Source organism: Podarcis erhardii, assembly GCF_964252035.2.
Source record: "Podarcis erhardii genome assembly, chromosome: 1".
Taxonomy (NCBI): Eukaryota; Metazoa; Chordata; class Lepidosauria; order Squamata; family Lacertidae; genus Podarcis; species Podarcis erhardii.
Window position 1 is genome coordinate 114,506,839 of NC_138497.1, and position 21,460 is coordinate 114,528,298.

A 21,460-nucleotide genomic window follows, 5' to 3' on the forward strand; every position below is an offset into this window, starting at 1 on the left:
AGCTGGTGCTCTATATGGCAGATAGCTATGGCTCAGGGGATGCTCTGAAGACACACAAGGCCATGACTTTTCTGAAACCAAGCAGGTCTGGGTCTAGTCCAGTCTTTCTCAACCTGTGGGTCCCCAGATGTTGTTGAACTACAACTCCCATCACCCCTAGCGAGCAAGGCCAGAGCTCAGGGATGATGGGAGTTGTAGTCCAACAACATCTAGGGACCCACAGGTTGAGAACCACAGGAGTCGGTGCCTGGATGGGTGGCCTCCTGGGAACCAGCTTGGGTTCCATGAAGGAAGAAGGTGGCACATAAATTAAGGAAATAAATGAACAAACTGCCCTGTCCAGTATCAGCAGCTGCCTATATTAAGTATAAACGTGTAAGCATGCAGGTGCGTAGGGTGAATTCTGGTGCTTTCAGGACAGCATCAAAATGTTTCGGTGATAAGAGAACACAGAGAAAGTACAATTAAGCATCTAGAGATACAGATAAAGCGTGGATGTTTTCTAAGACACATAATTCAATTTCTCTTCTGGGGGCCAGCAACATATGAGGAATTAAAATATAAATCAACTTCTTTTTTTGGGGGGGGGGCGCGACACTTTTCCCTTCACCACCGCCGCCACCTCACCGCACAGATATGCAAACCAATCGTAAAGCGACTCATACCAAAACACCTCCTCTTTCTTTATTAGTTAAAGTGGCTCCGGGCGGAAAGAATGCGGTAGTGCTAGTTGAGATATCCAAATTATCACAAAGCTCACCCTGGGTGGCACAGTCCATCCAGCCTACATTAACAAGGCCTTCCTGTAGCAAGACAAGCGAGACAACACGAGATCAGATAGATGGAGGCAGGTTAGCTTTCTTTGCACAGGCACCCTGAGGGCATCAAAGAACAACACACATCCCACCATTCAGTTCACGCTTTGCATTTTCTGTTTTGTGAATCCCACCCTAAGTAAAACAAAAAACGGGCATGTTCCAATGTTAAGCATTTTCAACATTTGGTGGAATAATTATTATGCCTCTCCACTGGAAGTCAATGAGACTCAGCAGCATTGAACTTCGCCCGACTCACGCGCGCCATTTGAGAATTCTTGAAATCTAACGCCGCTTACCAACATGCCAGCCAGTTTAAGGCGTGTTCGGGAAGTCAGACAATCTAGAAAATAACAAAAATAGATGTCTGAGAAACAAGATTTTTCATCAGGTTCATGTTTATCTACGTATATGCAACTATGCACAAACAAATAGAGGCTTTTGGTAAAAATACAACAACTCTGGTGCTTCCAAAGACTTTTTACTTAAGGGCAAAGCTGGGATAGCTCAGTTGGTAGAGAATGAGACTCTTAATCTCAAGGTTTGGGGTTTGAGCCCCACGTTGGGCAACAGGTTCCTGCAATGCAGGGGATTGGACTAGATGACTCTCATGGTCTACAATACTGTGATTCTATAAAGAGGTTAAATTTGGCACATACTGTCACAGAGAAGCTGCCTTAGGTGCAGAATTCTGCCCCCCACCTGGAGAGTTTTACTGATCTCCTCCCCCCCACTCTCCAAAAATCTGCACTGGAGAGTTTGGGGACTAGGGGCTGTGAGAGAATTGGAAAAAGCTGCCTCCTTTTCCATTAGGGAGAATCACATGCCATCTGTAGATGGAAAAAAATAACCTTCCGTTTGCAGAGGGCAAAGTCTGGATCTAACCCAGAAAAATCTGGAGAGTACAGTGGTACCTCAGGTTAAGAACTTAATTCGTTCTGGAGGTCCGTTCTTAACCTGAAACTGTTCTTAACCTGAGGTACCACTTTAGCTAATGCGGCCTCCAGCTGCCGCTGCGCAATTTCTGTTCTCATCTTGAAGCAAAGTTCTTAACCTGAGGTACTATTTCTGGGTTAGTGGAGTCTGTAACATGAAGCATCTGTAATCCAAGGTACCACTGTATTTGTATGTCACTTCCTCTGCCTTTCTCTTGAAACAAGGAACATGAACTTTAACTCTTAAGACATCAACACACACACCTCTGCCCGTTAGGGGAATTTCATTTCCCCTTCACATCTGCAGAGAGGAGCAGAGTAGAATTTTGCACTGGAGGTCTGAAAACGGCACAGGCATTTGCTTAAAAAACAAACTTCAGAGCCTGTTGAATACATTTTGCTGCCTGAGGCAAATGACAAGATGGCGGCTCCCTAATTACACCAGCCAAACAGACTGACGGATGGATGACTTGCACTTTGAGCCTGACAAAGGGGCAGCATCCTGCATGGCGCCTGAGGGCACCAAGATAGGCGAGCTGTAAGGCATAGACACCTCCCTCCCCAACACTTTGTTGCTACCCCTGCCTTGCAACATCTGCTGCTTGCTCGAGTCTGCCTAATCGTAGGGCAGGTCCTGATGAGACTGAGGGAACCTCCAGAGGCAGCCAGGAACATATCTATGCTTCTGAAAGATAAGCTCTATCAACTAGCATAGAGAAAAGAGGATGTGTTTTAACAATCTCAGTAGGAAATGGGGCACAGCAGGCTAGCAACCAAGCATAAATTTAGGTATCAATATACATGTATATATTCACCTCCTTGTTCAGCACAAAAAGTTATTAACCAGCCAACGCCAGAAGCAAATGCAGTTTGAACAGCACTGACAAAATTTCCTGAAAAACAGAAAACAAACAATTCCATATTTTAATTCAATTTTTTATACCCCGCCCATCTGGCTGGATTGCCTCAGCCATTTAGGGGATATGCACCTGTTTTCATTCATTCAAAAACTTTACTTAGCATTAACTACTTGTTGCATGACATTGATCCTTTCTACACTTTTCTTAAGATCTGATTGAGAGAGGTTTAGGTTAATTTATCTGTTGCCCACTATTGGGATTACAGGGTTTGAAATATGCGCAAAATTAAAAATAATTTGTCATTAAAGCAGCAGCTTACCTGCCCATAATTCTGTCACTGTGCTTGTGACAAACTGCATGGCAAAACTCATTAAGCTCTCCTTGGACCTGTCTCCAAAATATTTCACTGGGTTCTGCAAGAGAAACACATCTCATTTTAAACCAATAATGCAATTTATGTATTAGGCAATACTTAACACACTGAATTACATCATGCATCCATCCATCCAGCCAACCAACCAACCAACCAACCAACCAGAGTCCCAATGTCCTTCATGTTATACTTTGAAAATCCGGGAATCTAACCTTAGCTCTTGGGTGTAAAAATGTATGTAATATCTACAAAGCATCCCTGCCCCCCCCACAACAAAAACACCATAATTATTAAAAGGATTCAGAAAGCATACTGCCCTAGAGCCATTCCTGTCCAGGTTTTTGGTGCTAACATTATCTCTGGGCAACGTTGCTTTCTAGGGTCATCCTATTAGAACTTACTAATGGCCTCATGGGTGGCTGTCCCTAAATCTGAAATAAGTTGGGGTTCTCAAAAAAAAAAAAAAAAAATCCTCACTGGACCAGGACTCCTGTACCTGCCCAGGATGGGTGCTGGAGGAGTACAAATATTTGCTTGCTTACCATTCCAGTTTTAAACACATACAGGCTTGGGTAGCTATTGATTCCTTTATTCCGGCAAAGCATCCTGTTATCGCCACAGTTGACGGCTCCGATACGTATTAATCCATCCATTTCTTTAGCAAATTCTCTCCACTTCCAAGTTGATTTGGGGGGTGGGGGGAAGAAAGCGAGAGCCTAGGTTATTTTTTCTACCAAAAAACGTGATTCATTTTTGAAATGCTCCCAAGAGAATTTTAAAATGCTTGTTTACCAGCATGCATATAATTCTATCACAACAGTTAAGAACCCAACCCAAGTTGAAGGTCAATGCCATTCTGCCCACCATTCTGATTATCCCTGTAGGATCTCATTCTTTCTACCCACATGTTTTCCATGTCGGTGGGGAACCTCTGGTTCAACTCCTTGCAGAGCTTGTTGAAAAGGGCTGTAGCTCAGTGGTAGAAACATCTGCTTTGCATGTAGAAGGCCCCAGACTCAATCCCCAACATCTCCAGGTAGGACTGAGAATCCTGTCCCCTGTCTGAAACCCTGGAGAGCCTCTACCAGTCAATGTAGACAATACTAAGGTAGACAGACCCATGGTTTGGTTGAGTACAAGGCAGGTTCCCATGACCCGAAGGATGGCCAATGTGGATGCCAATGTCCTGTAGTCTTGCCAAATGATGTATCTATGCTTGTACAGAATGGGAGACCAGGCTGCAACCATTAGTGATAGAGCCACAGATTGGTCAATGGCAAGAAAATAATGCAACTCTCGCATACCCTTCAACTCTCATGCTGTGGTAAGAGTCTTTCCCCACCTAAGGAAACTAGGGAATGCATTCAAAAGCAGCATGCATGGGCTGACCTATACCTACCGTCGGTGCTAAATCATGGCAATGGGAGCATCGAGGGGAATAGAAATTGATAAACCACAATTCTCCCGAAGTAACAGCAGCATCTAGAACAACAATATTTAAAAGGGTCAAAATTCTGCCCAATAATTTTCATTAGTTTTCCATTTTAAAAAAAACCAAATTAACAAATTAATTCCAATTTAACACAAATTTTTAAATTGACTTTCCACCTCCCTTCAAGGTGGTTCTTTTCCCTCCCTCATTTGCTGCTTACAGAAAAGTATTTTTTCTTAATTTCTAATACTTTCCCATCCATTCCCATTTCCATCGACTGTGCTTGTTCAATTCCTGTCCAGACGTTTACCTATTTTCCCAATTAATCAAATGAAATTACATAATCTTCCTTTATCAATGCACATAAATTATTAAGCATAATCTTAAATCATATTTCCTCCGTTACCATACATTTTGTGTGACAGTCATAAAATGGCTGCTGTAGGGCTATGGCATAATGTAAAATGGCTGCCATGGAGGCATGCAGCAGGGGCCAAGCCAGTGCAAACAGGAACTGAGAAGAAAGAGCCAAGAGTCTCTCACTAATTTTTGAGGGGCGAGTCCCTGATACCATTCATAGGTGCAAGAGCAGGTTGTGGTGGACACAATGGGACACACATGGGCATCATTTGGGCACCCCTTGAGCTAGCTACTTGTAAACCCAGACTTTTGATGTGTTTTTATGTAATATGAATGCTGGCGGAAAACTCTGCCTGAAGAGAGCATCTCAAAAAAAAGGCAAGAGCATCCAACATTTCAAAGGGGTGGACATTGTGGAAAGGGCTCCTCTCCCTACCCCTAAAAGGGGCTTAACAAAACTGCCTCTGCAGAGGGGAACTTGGGAGTGTGAGGAATCCTGGTCCTTAAAACCGCAGAGAGCTGAGTAAGTCATGCACAGGGAAATCACTGCCGTATTCAGTTTCCAGTTGCCCGGCAACGAAGGAACATTTCCGCCACATATAACCATGCCAATTTAACCCATCTTTTGAGTGTGCATGTACTTGTGCCTTAAAATCCATTTCACCAAATGCATAGCATGGTCTGTTTGTGGCAGAGACGAACGGAAGTAAGGAAGAGGGAAAAGAAGCAGCAGTGATATTGTCAACGAACACGTACATTTCACCCCCTAAGCCCACCTCAAATGACCCCATGCTGCTGAATTCCCTCACCCCTTCCACTGCCGAGAGGAAATCTGCTGAGGCTGGTGGAGGGTGGGGGACTGTGTGAGAGGGGAGGGAGTAGGAATGGATGGGGAGAGAGGTTGGGGATAAGTTCAGTCTGGAGGTCCCAGAGAGAGACAGGCAGGGAAGGAGGTGTGTGTGAGAGAGAATGGTTGGTTGGATGGATAGAAAAAGGGGAACCGCCACCCACTTTTGGCTTGGGCCACACTCCCTTTTGGGGTTGAGCCCTGACCACCGCTGGTATGTGGCCCCCAACTTCTTTCCCCTGAGAGAATGTGGCCCTTAAAAGGCTCCTCATCCCTGTTTTAGTGCAACGAGCTAGAGTGTTGTAGGCTGCCGTAAGGAAAGGGTGAAACTGGGCTGCCTGGATTCCTTGGAGAAAGGGCAGGGCAAAATGATAATAACTGAATGAACGAAGGAATGAAATACCAGCCAAAAGCCACTTTTAGCAAAAAAATTGCCACTACTATTGTTATTTATAAAAAAGGGCCTATTCGGTTTCAACATTATCACTTAGGCCAGATCAGATGCTGGATGACCGTGAAATACAGAGAATGTAAAAAGCATAAAATCTGTCTACTGCTCAAATACCAGGGGTGGGGAAACTCTCACTGTGTGCACAAGTGTGTTGTTATCATGCTAGGCAAACACATTCAATTCTGCAAATAACCCTGGTCAAACACGAACAGGAAATGCAAACATGTAACCGATGTTTAGTTATCTGTGAGTTGTTTCCTGAGGAGAACTAAGTTAGCAAAGTCCGATTTTTCTCTTTAAAAAAACAACAACTAAATGTAGGATCATGATACAGTTAACCCCCAACCCCAAATTAGTAAAGTGGTCTCCACTGAGAAAACCTATTCAAAATATATCTTAAGTAAGAAAAGCAGAACAACTGGTAAGTGGAAATAACTCAAGTGCTTTGTTTGGACCACTAATCTTTCTTAAAGGAAATTTCTGTAAAGACGGCAGAGCGGAACTTCAGAAAAAAAGGAGGAATAATTTCCCCTTTTCGTCAAGGTGTTGCTCGCTTTCCACAGAGACTGAGGCAATGAGTGCTGTAAAGTTTCTACAGACAAATGACTCACAGGGAAGAAATAAAACGCTGCCTTTGAACACTGAGCTCTCATAGTCACTCTGGCTGACATTTTGCAATCCACGTAACGTTTTCTCCCAGGAAAGAATGAGGTGGCGCAATTATGCACTCTGAATAAATTAAAAAGTGCCTGGAAACCACATGAACATAATGACTTACCAAATTCTCCTCTGTCCAGCGTTATAATTTCAGGATCATCATCATAAATACCTGGCAAAGAAACACCCCATGAGCATTCAAAAACAACAACAAGGGCATTTGAATAATAAAATGGCATTTGCTATGTCATTGTACATAAACTTGGATTGCGCCAGATAGCAAATGGTGAGAAGGAATTTCGTGCTGGCGAGTGAAGGGGCTTTCACAGCATAAAACTATACAAAAAGGTGCAGTATTCAGAATAAGACCCTCTCCATCTGGTCACAACTGCTCAGCAATTGATTCAGCTAAATTCATTTTTCTTGAAGCCTACCTACTTGAGGGGGCTGCAAGACTATATTTACTAATTTTGGGGAGAAAGTGTAGGATTGTATAATTATGACCGTCCAGAAAAAGCTAAAATTTTCAGCAGAGAACATTCTTCTGAACGATATTGTATGGGAGTTAACAATGGGACAACAAAAATGGATTCTATGCGCTCTAATGGTAGCTAAGAGACTGATATTGATGAACTGGAAGAATAAAGGCACGGTCCCCTTTAATAAATGGACTGACTACATGATAACACTTGCAGCTTATGAACGGACTGCTTACAGACATAGACTTTGTTTGGATAAATATGACAATATTTGGAATGAGTTTATACAAAATGTAGTAGGCCATTAATATTTCCATATGTGTTAGGACAGAGGTTTTCAACCTTTTTGGGTCCACGGCTCCCTTGACCAACTACACTCTTTCTGCGGCACCCCTGTGGGGCTCAGGAGCCTAGTTATGTCACCCCTTTCCTGCAGAGCTGGCAGCCCCTCACCCCTACTTTGTGGAGGGTGCCCTCAGCCTCCTCTCTTCTCCTCTCTTCTTGGGAGTCCTCTGGGTGCCCTCAGCCTCCTCTCTTCTCCTCTCTCCTTGGGAGTCCTCTCTCCTTGGGAGTCCCACCCTGGTCTCTGAGCTGCACCCCCTGCCCCAAAGAGAGGTGCCTCCTCACACTGCCCCACAGGGGCCTGGGGAGCACCTCCTGGCCAACCCCAGTGACAGCATTCGCCTGGGGAGCTTGTAGCCAGGGCTGCTGCAACAAACAGCTGTGCAAGCCTTTGGGAGGCAGAGATGTGAGAGGGTGTCAGAGGAGGGAGGGAAGGAAGGAAAGAGGGACAGGGGCCAGTGTTGCCCGTGGCACCCCTGAATATCATTCAACACACCCCAGAGTGCCATGGCACACTGATTGAAAACCACTGTATAATAACATCAGGATAATAACATCAAATTTATATAAGAATGCATGGGTTAGGGTATTTTTCATATATTTTCACATATTCATAGGTTGCTTCTTTTTACACATTTTTTGGGCCTTTTTCTGCTCTCCCCCTCCCTTTGCATCACTTTATTTCTTTATATTTGAAACCAATAAAATATTAATACCCTAATCCTGCAGGCTGGCTAGTTCCGAAGGGTTGCCAGCTTCAAAATGTTAAAAACCAATTGAAAACATTAAAAACCAATTAGTTACAGTTTCCTGCTCTGAGAAGCTGTTGAGTAAAAAAGGTGTTGGTTGAGTCTTGTTAAGGGGTAGGAACAAGAACCGACTCTAAAGGGCACTTAGCAAAAGAATGGAATAAAGGCTGTCCTGTCCCTAAGAATCAGACTAATTAAGAAAGCCAAGACACACTGTGTACCTCCTTGCAGCGGTCACAGGCCCACACAGAGTTAAGTCCTTGTTGGCTCTTTTAACTGTGTGCCAGCCTGGCTACCATGTACTTTCAAAGCTACACTAATTCTGGGCAGGGAAAACAGCACGAAACAATTGCACCCCACTCACAAGCGTGTTATCTTACCAAAATCGTAGCGATAGTAGTGCCAGCTCTCATATCTGCCTCCTTGCTGCTGGTCGTCCAGACCTTTCTCACCGTATTTGTCATATTTCTTTCTCAGATCTTCGTCTTTTAGCACTTCGTACGCTCTGTTTATTTTCAGGAAGTTTTCGTGGGCCTCTGGATCATTCTGCAAGAGAGAAAAACTTCCTAGCGTTCGTTTACCAAACAAATAATCAAACATTGCAATTCAACACATTTCAGTCTTGAAATGTTCTTGGCTAATTGAAAAAAAGCCTTTCTATGACTAGGCAACCTACCTGATTCTTATCAGGATGCAACTTCAAGGCTAATTTTTTGAAAGCCTGCCTTATTTCTCTACTTGTTACTTCTTTGGATATTCCGAGTAAACCGTAGTAGTCTTGATCTGGAGAAACCAAAGCTATCAGATATATTAACACTAGTGACAGCAAAAAGAGTCTTTTCAAGTCTGTGAGGCACTTTCCTCTGGGTAACAATGGCTCCATGTTGAGTACTTGAGCGAGGCAAGCGTTGGAGACCAATACAATTCACAGTGCCGTAGCCAAATAACTGAATATATTTCTGAAAAAGCTTCTCATAGGATGTTTGCTGTCATGGCCCAGAGGCAGCCCACTTGGGTTCTTCAAAGAGACAGTGCCTAAAAGGAAGACAGAAGTTTTCAGGTGCTCTGTGCTTTATGGTAAATGCAGAGTCCTAGTCACTTCACAGCGACACTTGCAGATGAACGCAGTTTCGTTTTGTGAAATCTCATTTCCTAGGAAGTAAATAGCCTTTCATTTACAAAGGACTCATTTCGTATACTGCTATTAAAGGCATAGGGGCATGTGGTGGGAACTGGTGGCATCCTACTCACTGGTAATCACTGAGGGACACTAAATGTTTGTTGGATTTCCACAAATGTAGTCTTATGATCTTCACCTTTTGTTCCACATATTTATATCTTGAAATCAGCATGACCTTAATCTTTAACTACATAACAAATATCCTACTCCCGTTACAAGGCCACTTCCAGAGTAATAAATTGTTTCTGGGAGGGAAGGAAATGGGGTAGAAGACTGTCAACATTTTACATTAAGAGTTTTTAAAGCACATTAAATTCATTTTGTATTTAAGTACTAGCCTGGTAGTTTGGTCAAGCATTAATTTGATTCAGTGTTGGGCATTACTTCTATATTATACAGTTTTATAGCTTTATTACATTTAGGTGATTTTACTGTGCACTGCCTTGGTACTTTGTTAAAGAGTGGGCAGTTTATAAATATTATTGGAATTAAAAATGCATAAACAGGTGGCAAGGATATTGCATGCAGGCGAATGAACTACGGTAGTAACATTGTGGAGCTATGTAAAAGGCTGCCTTAACTTTAGAGTGTTGTTCCCTACAACCTAGAAAATACGCAACATTTGCCTTTGGTAATTGTTACTTTCTTGCTACAGATGTAGGCATCTGTCAACAATGAGCAACTTGGATGGCTTTATAAGAGGATCGGAAATCCATAGAGAGTGAAGCTATCAGTGGCTACAAGCTATGATGTTTATGCTTTGTCTCCTTGGTCAGAGGCAGTAATACTCTCAATACCAGTTGCTGGAAACTACAGTGGGGGAGAGTTGTCCTGTGTTCGAATCCTGCTTGCAGCTTTCCCACCTGATTGGTTTCTGTAAGAATAGGATGCTCTACTTAGACAGGCCATTGGCCTGATGCAGCAGGCTCTTCTCATGTTCTTCCCCAATACAATCCCCTTGGGAACATCTGTGCTGGCCAGATTTATACTTCAGACAGGACAACATAAAAAGCGAAGCTTTTCCAAGGGTGGAATCCGAAAACAACCACCACCACCACCACTTGTTGATTTCTGCTATTAAAAAGCACAGCCAATAGTAAAGACGGTAATCCCACCATTTTAAGCCCAGAGGAGGTGATTGCAAGGAAATGACCATTTAGGCTTGGGTCATTTGGGGGTGAAAAGAAAACACTGGGGAGGGAAAAAGAAGGAGTAGAAAGAAGCAGGTACTGAAGGAATCTGAGAGAGCAAAATGAAATAATGATGATGATGATGATGATGACAGGAAGAATACAGGAGCAATAACAGAACCATCGTAAAACTATCCACTCCCAGATTATGGTGTGGGAGGCCACCTGAGCACTTTGTGAGTGCCACCTTGAATTCTATTATGGGAAGGCAGGTGAGGAATAAGTGAAGAAAAATAACTGAAAATGAGCTCAAAGGGTGTGCCTTTGGGGACGGGGAAGATAATCCTACAGCCCCAACTGCGTTTGATCTAAGGAGGGAAGGGGGGGGGGGTCGCTTCATGAGCTGAAAGAACGCATGAAAGGGTCACACTCAATGCCCAGCCGGCTGCTGGCTGCACATTCAACGGCTGTGCAAAGGGGTTCTATGCACAACAGCCAGTGTGGTGCAGCGGGCAGAGTCTTGCCCTAGGACCTGGGTTCAAATCCCCACTCGAGTTCCAAAGCTCACTGACTTGGTGACCCTGGACCAGACCCCCACATCTCTCAGCCTCAGAGGGTTGTTATCCTCATAACATACGCCATGCACGCCACCTTACAGAATTATAGAATTGTAGAACCGAATAGGACCACAAGAAGAAGAAGAAGAAGAAGAGTTTGGATTTTATATCCCGCTTTATCACTACCCGAAGGAGTCTCAAAGCGGCTAACATTCTCCTTTCCCTTCCTCCCCCACAACAAACACTCTGTGAGGTGAGTGGGGCTGAGAGACTTCAGAGAAGTGTGACGGTGCGGAGATGCAAACCCGGTTCACCAGATTACGAGTCTACCGCTCTTAACCACTACACCACACTGGCTCTGACTGCCTGCAACGCAGGGATCTTTTGACTCAAACCCACAACCCTGAGATTTTAATAAGAGTCTCACGCTCTACCAACTGAGCCAGTCTAACCCAGGCCTTCTCCAGCTCCTTGGAGGAATGACAGAGAAGGTTCTGCACAGTCTGAAATGAAAGCTGCAGCTATCGGATGAACTTGGCTGGGCGCAACACCCTCTGAAAAACTATGTCAGGAGCTGCTGTGAGGTTTCAAAGTGAAGAAGGCTGCAAGCTTGATATACAACCTTTAGAAGACATGTGAAGTTTTAAAAAATGTTTAATGTTTTATTATATGTGGGAAGCCACCCAGAGTGGCTGGAGCAACCCAGTCTGATGGATGGGGTACAAATAATAATAATAATAATAATAATAATAATAGTAGTAATAGTAACAACAACAACAACAACAACAACAACAACAACAACAACAACAACAACAAACAACATCATCTTCATGACAGTTTGCCAGTGCAAACGGTCTCTCCTTCCTTGGAGGTTTTCAAGCAGAGGTCGGATGGCCATCTGCCATGGATGCTTTAGCATCGCAGGGGGTTGGACTACAGGACCCTCAAAATCCCTCCCAACTCTAGAATTCTATGGTTGGTGATGTCTTCCGTTGTATCCCTTCCTCCTCTATTTCTAAGTGCCCTCTCCTTACCAGGTAACTATTTTAAAGCAGGAAACACACTGGCGTCCGGGGAGAAGAGGCAGAGGAAAGGGAATCCACTGAGCGAGGGAAAGAAAGAAAGAAAAGAAAAGAGGGAGGGAGGGAGGGAGGGAGGAAGAGAACGGGACTACAGATTGGGGGTGGGTGGGTAGCCAAATATGTGCGGCCATGAGAACCCAGAGGATGCCCCGGGTGACAAAGGAAAAGGTGCCTACATAAGGAATGCAATCCCTGAAGTTTTGGGGCGGCGCAGCAAGCTCTTGGAACACCAATGGGATGTTGCTCGGGAGAGAAGGAGGCGCCGAGAAAAGCGCTTCCTTCCCCGTCCCTGGTCCTCCGTCCGCTTCCTCTGCGCTGGGGGCCCCTCCGGAGCCTTACCGGGTGGCGGAGCTGGGGGTCCTTCCCTCCGCTGGCCGGCGCGGAGCAGGAGCTGTGGATCAGGCCGGCAGGCCGGCAAGCAAGCAAGGCAGGCAGCAGGCAGGGAGGCCTGCGCTGGAGGAAGGGGGAAGCGAGAGAGGCGCGGAGGATCCGGCTCGCAACCGGAGGCGGCGGGAAGGCGGGCGGGGCGCAAGGCTGACGTGGCCGCAGCTCCGGCAGCCCCGGCGCCCCGGGGGAAGCGCTCAGCCGCCTGGCCGGGGGTGGAGGCGCCTTGGCGGGACTAGAGGTGACGCCGTGTTGCGGACGCGCGCTCTTGGCGCTCCTCTTCTAGGCCTGCCCTGAAACAGATCGGGCCGACCGGGGGGGGGGGGAGCCTCATCTTCCACCCACTCGGCGCTTCTTAACGTTGGCTTGCTCGCGAGTAAGCCCGCGGGCCTCAGCCAGGCGCAGCTGCAGACGCGGTGCGCGGGGATTAAACCTTTCAGCGCCCCCCCCCATGTTATATAGGGACCACAAGGGTTATCTATTCCAACCCCCAGCAATGCAGGAGTTTCCCCACCCCACATGGGGCTTGAACCCACGACCCTGAGATTCAGAGTCTCACTCAACCACAAGGGTCATCTACTCCAACCCCCTGTAATGCAGGATTTTTGCTGCCCAACATGGGGCTCAAAGTCACTATCCTGAGATTAAGAGTCTGGTGCTCTACAACAGAGTTATTCCATTGAACTCTGGCTCCCCTTGGCAGAGCCATGGTGTCTAGGAGCATCTCATAAATTCCCCATCCCTTATAAGACACACTCGCTTTGGATTAGGCCCCACTGAACTGTGGGGACCGACTTTCCATTTCAACAGTTGTTTCGGGAAGCCTGCGGGACATTGCAGGAGGTGGAGCTAGATAGATGTCCTTCCAACTCTACAATTCTTTGATTCTGTAGAGGGCAGGCCCAATCCAGCAATGCAACAAAGTATTGGGGGGACGGGGACGGGTTTGAGGCACCGTTTTAGACACAGGCACCTTGGTAGTTGGTGACCTTGTTTGTGTGTGTTTCTTACTAATTTGGGGCAAAGTCTGGCTAACTCTTTACTAGCAAAAGCTGCCAGATTCGATGGATTATAGATTATAGAATTGTAGAGTTGGAAGGGACCATGAAGGTCATCTAATGGGTGGAAGATATGGAGTGTTTCTGGTCATTTGACCTCACCTCCTAGCGTCACATGTTGCTCATCATACCCCAAGATGAAGTTGGCAGGGCCACCGGATTATAAATTTGGAACCCTCTTCCCAGAGCCTTAACAGAGCTTTTATTACAATTCATGTAGGAGCCCAGCCCAGGGAGGGAAACCTTCCTCCAGGCTTCTCCAACCTGGTGCCCACCAGATGTTGCTCGACTCTCTCAGGTGCTCCCATTGTCTCTGACCCTTGGCCATGTTGGCTGGGGCTGATGGGAATCCGACATTGTACTCCAGCCGTCCTCTCCCTCTGTCTCTTGCAGCAGCACCTGAGAAGTGGCCCTCCCAGGCATTTCAGCTGCGCATCTCACCTAATAGACTTTACATGGCTGTAGGGAAGAGCTTTCCAAACTGTGCGTCGTGACACATCAATGTGTCGGCTGCAGTGTGTAGGTGTGTCGTGCAAATGTTCCCCTCGCTCCTCCTGGAGCTGGAAAGGGGTTAGTTTAACCTCCGGTTTGCTAGTCAAAATGAATTACTGTGTTGTGAAACATCTAAAAAGTGTGTCACCAACAGGAAAAGTTTGGAAAGCTCTGCTGTGGAGGTTTCTTGCTTTTCTCCTTGCAACAGCACCTGAGCAGTGCAATGAGGCAACGGATTCGTGAAATAGCCTTTGATACCAGAAGTTGCCGGAAACTACGGGGTGTTGCTGCCTTTAAATCCAGCTTGTGGGATTCTCATAGGCATCTATGAGCAGATTTCTGGACTAGGTGGGCCCCTGGCCTGGAATCATAGAAACTAGACCAATGCCCTGCAATGCAGGTCAGCTAAAGCATCCAGAACAGATGGCCACCCATCTTCTGCTTTAAAAGCTCCAAAGAAAGCTCTTACTGTCAGAAAGTACTTCCTGATGTTGAGTTGGAATCTCTTTTCTTGCAACTTGAAGCCATGGGTTCGAGTCCTGCCCCCCAGAGCAGGAGAAAACAAGCTTGCTCCACCTTCCATGTTACAGCCCTTAAGAAATTTGAAGATGGCTATCTCCTATCCGTCTCCTCTTCTCCAGGCTAAAAATTCCCTGAACCATTCCTCCTAAGGCTTAGTTTCCAGATCCTTGATCATCTTGGTTGCCCTTCTCTGCACACCTTGTCAACATCCTTCTTAAATTGTGTTGCAGGTGTGGTCTGACCAAGGCAGAATAGAGTAGTACTATTTCTTCCCTTGATCTGGGCACTATACTTCTGTTGATGCAGCCTAGAATAGCATTGGTAGTAGCCTGACGAAGGAGAGCTGTTCTTATGTTCTTGTTCACTCAAGGCTGTCCTGGAAATTTCACTGGAATTGCAGCACTACAGTTGTTGTTCACACTCCAGTGCTATTTCGTGAAGGCTGGAAGTTCCTGGACTCCCATCAGTCGCAGCCAGCATGGCCAGTGGTCAGGGATGATGGGAGATGGAGTCAGCAACAATAATCCTGATCTAAGTTGCCATCTAAAACATGGGTTGGCAACAGGGATATTGCTGGGAATTTTCCCAGAGATGGTCAGGCATTTCTGACTCCTGGCTGCTTCTCAACAGTGACAAAAGGACCCTCTCTCTGGATGAAATTAAAATAGCAAGGCAGGTGGGGTAGCCCAAAGCAGATTTTTAAAAATAATAATTGTGGAAAGGACTGTGAATTCAGTTTTGGGACTCAAAACAAATTATTCCATTTATGTTTCTTTAATTCTAAGTGTATGCCAGGCAGAGGGCCTTCTCGGTAGTGGCGCCCCCCCTGTGGAACGCCCTCCCATCAGATGTCAAGGAAATATTTGACTTTTAGAAGGCATCTGAAGGCAGCTCTGTTTAGGGAAGTTTTTAATGTTTGAAGTTTTATTCTGTTTTTGGTGTTCTGTTGAAAGCTGCCCAGAGTGTCTGGGGAAACCCAGCAAGATGGGCGGGGTAGAAATAATAATAATAATAATAATAATAATAATAATAATAATAATAATTGCACAAGGCCCTGATGGGTGGGTTTTGAGGCTTTTATTTAAACACAAAGATTCCAGAAACCAGAAGTTTGCCCAACCCTGATTTGGAACACATTTCAAGTTCCTTCTCTCCCACAAGTTGGATACAGTTGTACCTTGCAAGTCGAACGGAATCTGTTCTGGAAGTATGTTCAATTTCCAAAATGTTTGGAAACCAAAGTGCAGCTTCTGAGTGGCTGCAGGAAGCTCCTGCAGCCAATCAGAAGCTGCGAAAGCCCCGTTGGACATTTGGCTTCCATATTGATTCGCAAACTGGAACACTCACTTCCGGGGTTGTGGCGTTCGGTAGCCAAAATGTTCGAGTACCAAGGCATTCAAGAAACAAGATATGACTGTATTTATTATTCTGTGATGTATGGTCACTTTCAGAAGAGCTGTTTGCCAATCATTCATTCTGATTTGTTCGCATAAAGTTTGAAGGGAGGCCATGGGATGTTGACTAATAATTGTGTATTGTTTTTGGGGGCGGTTATACAATGTTGCATCAAGCAGTTGCTATCCCACACTTTCCAATGCATTTCCTTGCTGCAAAAAGTTGATATTTTTTTTCATAGGTGGGGTTGTTTCACATGAGCACCAAGCCCCCTTTAACTTTACAACCTGAATTTGCCGGCACGCAGTTGAATCCCAGTGTGCAAAATAGCAAGTTTAGAAATGCCCTGTGGAAAAGATTCAGCAAAGAAGGACGATCTGTTTTCATTTGCTGCATAGATACTTCCTATTAAAATGAGTTTTGCGTACAAGAGACCTTTGGGAAAAATACATTCCTTGTTAATGATCTGTTAATGTGTCTTGCATGCTTATAGGGGCATTTTTATAATTAATAATTAAATAATAATAATAATAATAATAATAATAATTATAGCCAGTCCCAGAGAATTTGAAGACCCAGGAGCTCCTTACCATTGACCCATCTGTTTTTCTCTTGCTATTTGAATTTATGTGTTTCTTCTGAAATGATAATTGTAGGGTGTTATTTTGCAAAGCATGAGAGATTTCTCTCTCTCTCTCTCTACAGGGGTATACCAGACATTAAGCAAGCAAACGAAAAGGTTATTCTGCATCTCCCTCCGCCCCTGTCCTTCTCTCCCTCTTGAAATAAAGATGATAAATACATTTTGCGGATGTCAGCTAAGAGTTTATCTTAGCTGTTGCATCTTGCTGGAAGGTGCATCTTCTATATTACATAGTACCAGTGACAGGACACCAGAGGGTGCTCTGCTCACATCATTTTCCACTGAAGAAAGAAAACCATTTTTGTGTAATACTGTACGGATCAAATGAATAATTTTATCAAATTCATGGGATGCGTCTGAGCTACTGACGAATCATATATTTTATTGTAAATATTGTAAATATACCCCCATACACCACCTTGTTATATTGTATGACTTGGTCAGGGTTCCAGACTCCCAATGTTCTAGGCGTATTTTGCAACAGGGAATTTCATTAGTGCGAACACTTTCTAAGCTCTGGGCACAGTATTGCGCCTGAGAATTAAGATTAAAACTGCAGAGTAGAAGGAAAGGAGGACCTTTTTCTGCCCCCCACTTCCAGCTACTCTCTGAAGACTGGAGAAGAGACCTTCTTAAGAATATTAGGGGGGTGGGCAGGGGAAGGACTAGGCCATGTGAAAAACGAACATAATATTTTAGCTGCAGTTCATTCATTTTCAGCTTTGTATTCTGGTTATTTGAAAAAGTGCACCTAGACATTCCATTGCTGCGCAGGTTTAAGGTGCCATTTAGCTCCTAGCTTTCATATCTCAGTTTCTAACACTGGAATTGGTGATATATAAATACATAACTAAAACAAACAAGTCTTGTTGCAACTGAAGAATACAGCAGACTCAAGAGTTTTAGAGAACGATGGGATTCTGAATGCATGCTAACATTAAAAAACAAACCACATGCAATTCTGTTAGACTTATCAGTTGTCATCACTCTTAGGATTACATTGTGTGGGGGTTAAAACTGTCTGGTGCCAGAGCCCTTAGAATATGCATCAAGCTCAGATGCAATATTTAGCATGGTTCTGGTGAGAGTTCTTCAATCAGAATTTGATAGGTTGATTGAACTCAAGATGTGAAATTCACTTCATTTTTGACTACTTTCCATTGTCCACTGTATTCCCGATAACAGCTCTTTATCACAGACCACTTACAATATACTATACAGTGTTTAAGACTAGGTTTGTTTGTTTGTTTGTTTGTTTATTATTTTATTTAAAAATTATGTTCAAAATTGTGGACCATCTTATACATGGATAGAATCTCCCCCCATTTTCTCAGTTTGGAGTCCCCCAAAATAGGGGGCGTGTTATTCACGGAAAAATACAGTATATATGTATTTTTACTATGCCACAGTTTTACTGTATGTGAGTGTCTGAGGGCCCTGCTCCTTCCTGCCACTCACCATCTGGCCTGGGGCGGGGCCTGAAGCCTCATAAAGGACTGCTGGACTCTGCTGCCTGGGAGGACTCTCCTGTATGTGAGTGTCTGAGGGCCCTGCTCCTTCCTGCCACTCACCATCTGGCCTGGGGCGGGGCCTGAAGCCTCATAAAGGACTGCTGGACTCTGCTGCCCGGGAGGACTCTCCTGTATGTGAGTGTCTGAGGGCCCTGCTCCTTCCTGCCACTCACCATCTGGCCTGGGGCAGGGCCTGACGGGCCTCACTAGAACAGTTGCTGTTACTGCCGGAGGGGTGCAGAGTGCTTTTAAAATGTTTATTTTGAATTTTTTGTATGTGGGGGGGGGGTGCGGTGGATGTTTATTGGGCCTGGGAATTTGTTTGATTTTATGTTTTTGTAATTTTTGTAATTTTTATTGTTTTTTGTTTATATTGTCTTATTTGTTTGTTTTTTTGTTTGTTTTTCTTAAAGGGGTTATTTTGTTCTTAAGGGGAGGGGTCAGGGCTGCCGGGGAATGGGCCCCAGCCCACAAAATGGCTGGGATATGCTTCACAGGGGGGAATGCACTGGGACAACCGATCTCAGTGATCACGGGTAGGAGGAGGAGTTACGCTAAGACCAGACCATGTCATTACAGAGGAGGCAGGTTTAGTCGTTGTCTGAGGACTATCCCTGCCTCTGGGTCTGGTCCTGACCGGATGAATACTAGAATCAGCAAGGGATACCCACATGACCTGAAAGTGTTGCTGTGCAATGCCAGGTCAATGATTCATAAGACCACTGCCATCCATGACTTGATCATGGATGGAGGACTTGACCTGGCATGTGTAACAGAGACTTGGTTGGATGAAGCAGATGGGCCTGTCCTTGCCGCTGCTTGTCCACCAGGTTTCTCTTACGCACAGCAACCCAGGTCATGTGGGCGGGGAGGGGGGGTTGCAGTGATTTTTAGGAAGTCATTAGTTTGCACCAGGCGTCCTATTGGGAAGACCCAGTTTTCTGAGTGCATGTTCTGGAAGTTGGGCAATAGGGGCAGTACAGGATTCCTTTTGGTGTACCGACCTCCCCGCTGCACCAAGGATTCCCTGCCCGAGCTGCTTCAGGTCGTGGCGGATGTTCTCCTGGAGACACCTAGCTTGGTCGTCCTAGGGGATTTTAACATCCATGCCGACACGACCTTACAAGGGGCCGCTCGGGACTTCGTGGAAAGCATGGCCTCCATGGGGCTGTCCCTGAATAAGTCTGGCCCAACCCATAGCCGCGGACATGCCTTGGACCTGGTGTTTACCTCTACGGATGTTGGTGATCTGACACTAAGTAAAAGCGAAACGAAAGAAGTGCCATGGTCAGATCACTTCCTGGTGCAACTGGACTTCTCCGCGACCCATCCCCTCTGCAGGGAGGTGGGACCGATTCGGATGGTCCGCCCCCGCCACTTAATGGATCCAAATGGTTTCCAGAGAGTGGTTGGGGATGCTTTATCCCATGTTGATGGCCTTTCAGCCGATTCCCTGGTGGCCCGCTGGAATGTGGAGTTAACCAGGGCTATTGACTGTTTGGCTCCGAAGCGCCCTCTCCGATTGCATGAAGCCCGGAGAGCCCCGTGGTTTTCCACGGATCTGAGGGCAATGAAACAATCGTTGAGACGGCTAGAGCGCCGGTGGCGGATAACTCATTCTGAATCTGACCGGACACGGGTTAGAGCTCAACGTCGAGCCTACCAAGTGGCGATAGCGACGGCGAAGAAGACTTTCTTCACCGCCTCTATTGCATCTGCAGAAAACAGCAGCAGGAGACTCTTTCAGGTGGTTCGCAATTTAGCGGAACCACCTGTAACATCGGGGCCCAGTACGGGCCACATGTTCTCCTGCAATGATTTTGCAAATTTTTTTGCAGATAAAATCGCTCAGATTCGGGAAGAAGTAGACTCCACCGTGGGAGCAGGGCCGGGGCGGGAGAGTGCTAGAGTCCTGTCTGGTCAAGTTGTGTGGGATCAATTTCAATCTGTTACCTCCGAGGATGTGGACAGGCTGCTTGGACGAGTGAAGCCAACCACCTGTCTCCTGGATCCTTGCCCATCCTGGCTTATAAAAGCTAGCCGGGAAGGACTGGGCGATGGGCTTCATGGGGTGGTGAATGCTTCCCTCCGTGAGGGAGCCTTCCCAGACCCGCTGAAAGAGGCGGTTATTAAACCGCTTCTTAAAAAACTATCTTTAGATGCGGTCACGATGGCCAATTATCGCCCAGTCTCAAACCTCCCATTCTTGGGCAAGGTGATTGAGCGAGTGGTTGCTGAACAACTCCAGGCACGCCTGGAAGAAGCGGACCATTTGGATCCCTTCCAGTCGGGATTCAGGCCTCATCATGGGACTGAAACTGCCTTGGTCGCACTGGTTGATGATCTCCGGCGGGCTAGGGACAAAGGTGAGAGCTGTTTCCTAGTTCTGCTGGATCTCTCAGCGGCGTTTGATACCATCGACCATGACATCCTGCTGGACCGTCTTGAGGGGCTGGGAGCTGGGGGCACTGTCATACAGTGGTTCCGCTCCTTCCTCCTGGGCCGTGTTCAGAAAGTGGTGGTGGGGGATGAGTGTTCAGACCCCTAGCCGCTCACTTGTGGGGTGCCTCAGGGTTCTGTCCTCTCCCCCATGCTTTTCAACATCTACATGCGGCCGCTGGGAGGGATCATCAGGAGGTTTGGGCTGGGTGTTCATCAGTATGCAGATGATACCCAGCTCTACCTCTCTTTTAAATCAGAACCAGTGAAGGCGGTAAAGGTCCTGTGTGAGTGTCTGGAAGCGGTTGGAGGATGGATGGCGGCTAACAGATTGAGGTTGAATCCTGACAAGACAGAAGTACTGTTTTTGGGGGACAGGAGGCGGGCAGGTGTGGAGGATTCCCTGGTCCTGAATGGGGTAACTGTGCCCCTGAAGGACCAGGTGCGCAGCCTGGGAGTCATTTTGGACTCACAGCTGTCCATGGAGGCACAGGTCAAATCTGTATCCAGGGCAGCTGTTTACCAGCTCCATCTGGTACGTAGGCTGAGACCCAATCTGCCTGCGGACTGTCTCGCCAGAGTGGTACATGCTTTGGTTATCTCCCGCTTGGACTACTGCAATGCGCTCTACGTGGGGCTACCTTTGAAGGTGACCCGGAAACTACAACTAATACAGAATGCGGCAGCTAGACTGGTGACTGGGAGCGGCCGCCGAGACCATATAACACCGGTCTTGAAAGACCTACATTGGCTCCCAGTACGTTTCC

General features: G+C 46.0%; 1 protein-coding gene across 2 annotated transcripts in view; it reads right to left on the reverse strand.

Moving 5' to 3' along the window:
• Positions 1 to 12,794, reverse strand: part of DNAJC10 (DnaJ heat shock protein family (Hsp40) member C10) — a 31,246-nt gene extending 18,452 nt beyond the window's left edge. Inside the window, exons 1-11 of one of the 2 annotated variants that reach the window (XM_081871472.1) lie at positions 12,589 to 12,659; positions 10,596 to 10,671; positions 8,977 to 9,335; positions 8,681 to 8,846; positions 6,852 to 6,902; positions 4,383 to 4,465; positions 3,526 to 3,657; positions 2,930 to 3,023; positions 2,566 to 2,643; positions 1,115 to 1,158; positions 666 to 803 (exon numbers count right to left, since the gene is read on the reverse strand). In XM_081871472.1, the coding sequence (XP_081727598.1) occupies positions 666 to 803; positions 1,115 to 1,158; positions 2,566 to 2,643; positions 2,930 to 3,023; positions 3,526 to 3,657; positions 4,383 to 4,465; positions 6,852 to 6,902; positions 8,681 to 8,846; positions 8,977 to 9,183 (993 nt within the window). In that variant the 5' untranslated portion in view covers positions 9,184 to 9,335; positions 10,596 to 10,671; positions 12,589 to 12,659. Of the gene's footprint in view, positions 1 to 665; positions 804 to 1,114; positions 1,159 to 2,565; positions 2,644 to 2,929; positions 3,024 to 3,525; positions 3,658 to 4,382; positions 4,466 to 6,851; positions 6,903 to 8,680; positions 8,847 to 8,976; positions 9,336 to 10,595; positions 10,672 to 12,588 lie in introns of both variants that reach the window. The other variant, XM_081871471.1, reaches the window with a different exon arrangement.
• Between the last annotated feature and the right edge of the window lie 8,666 nt (positions 12,795 to 21,460).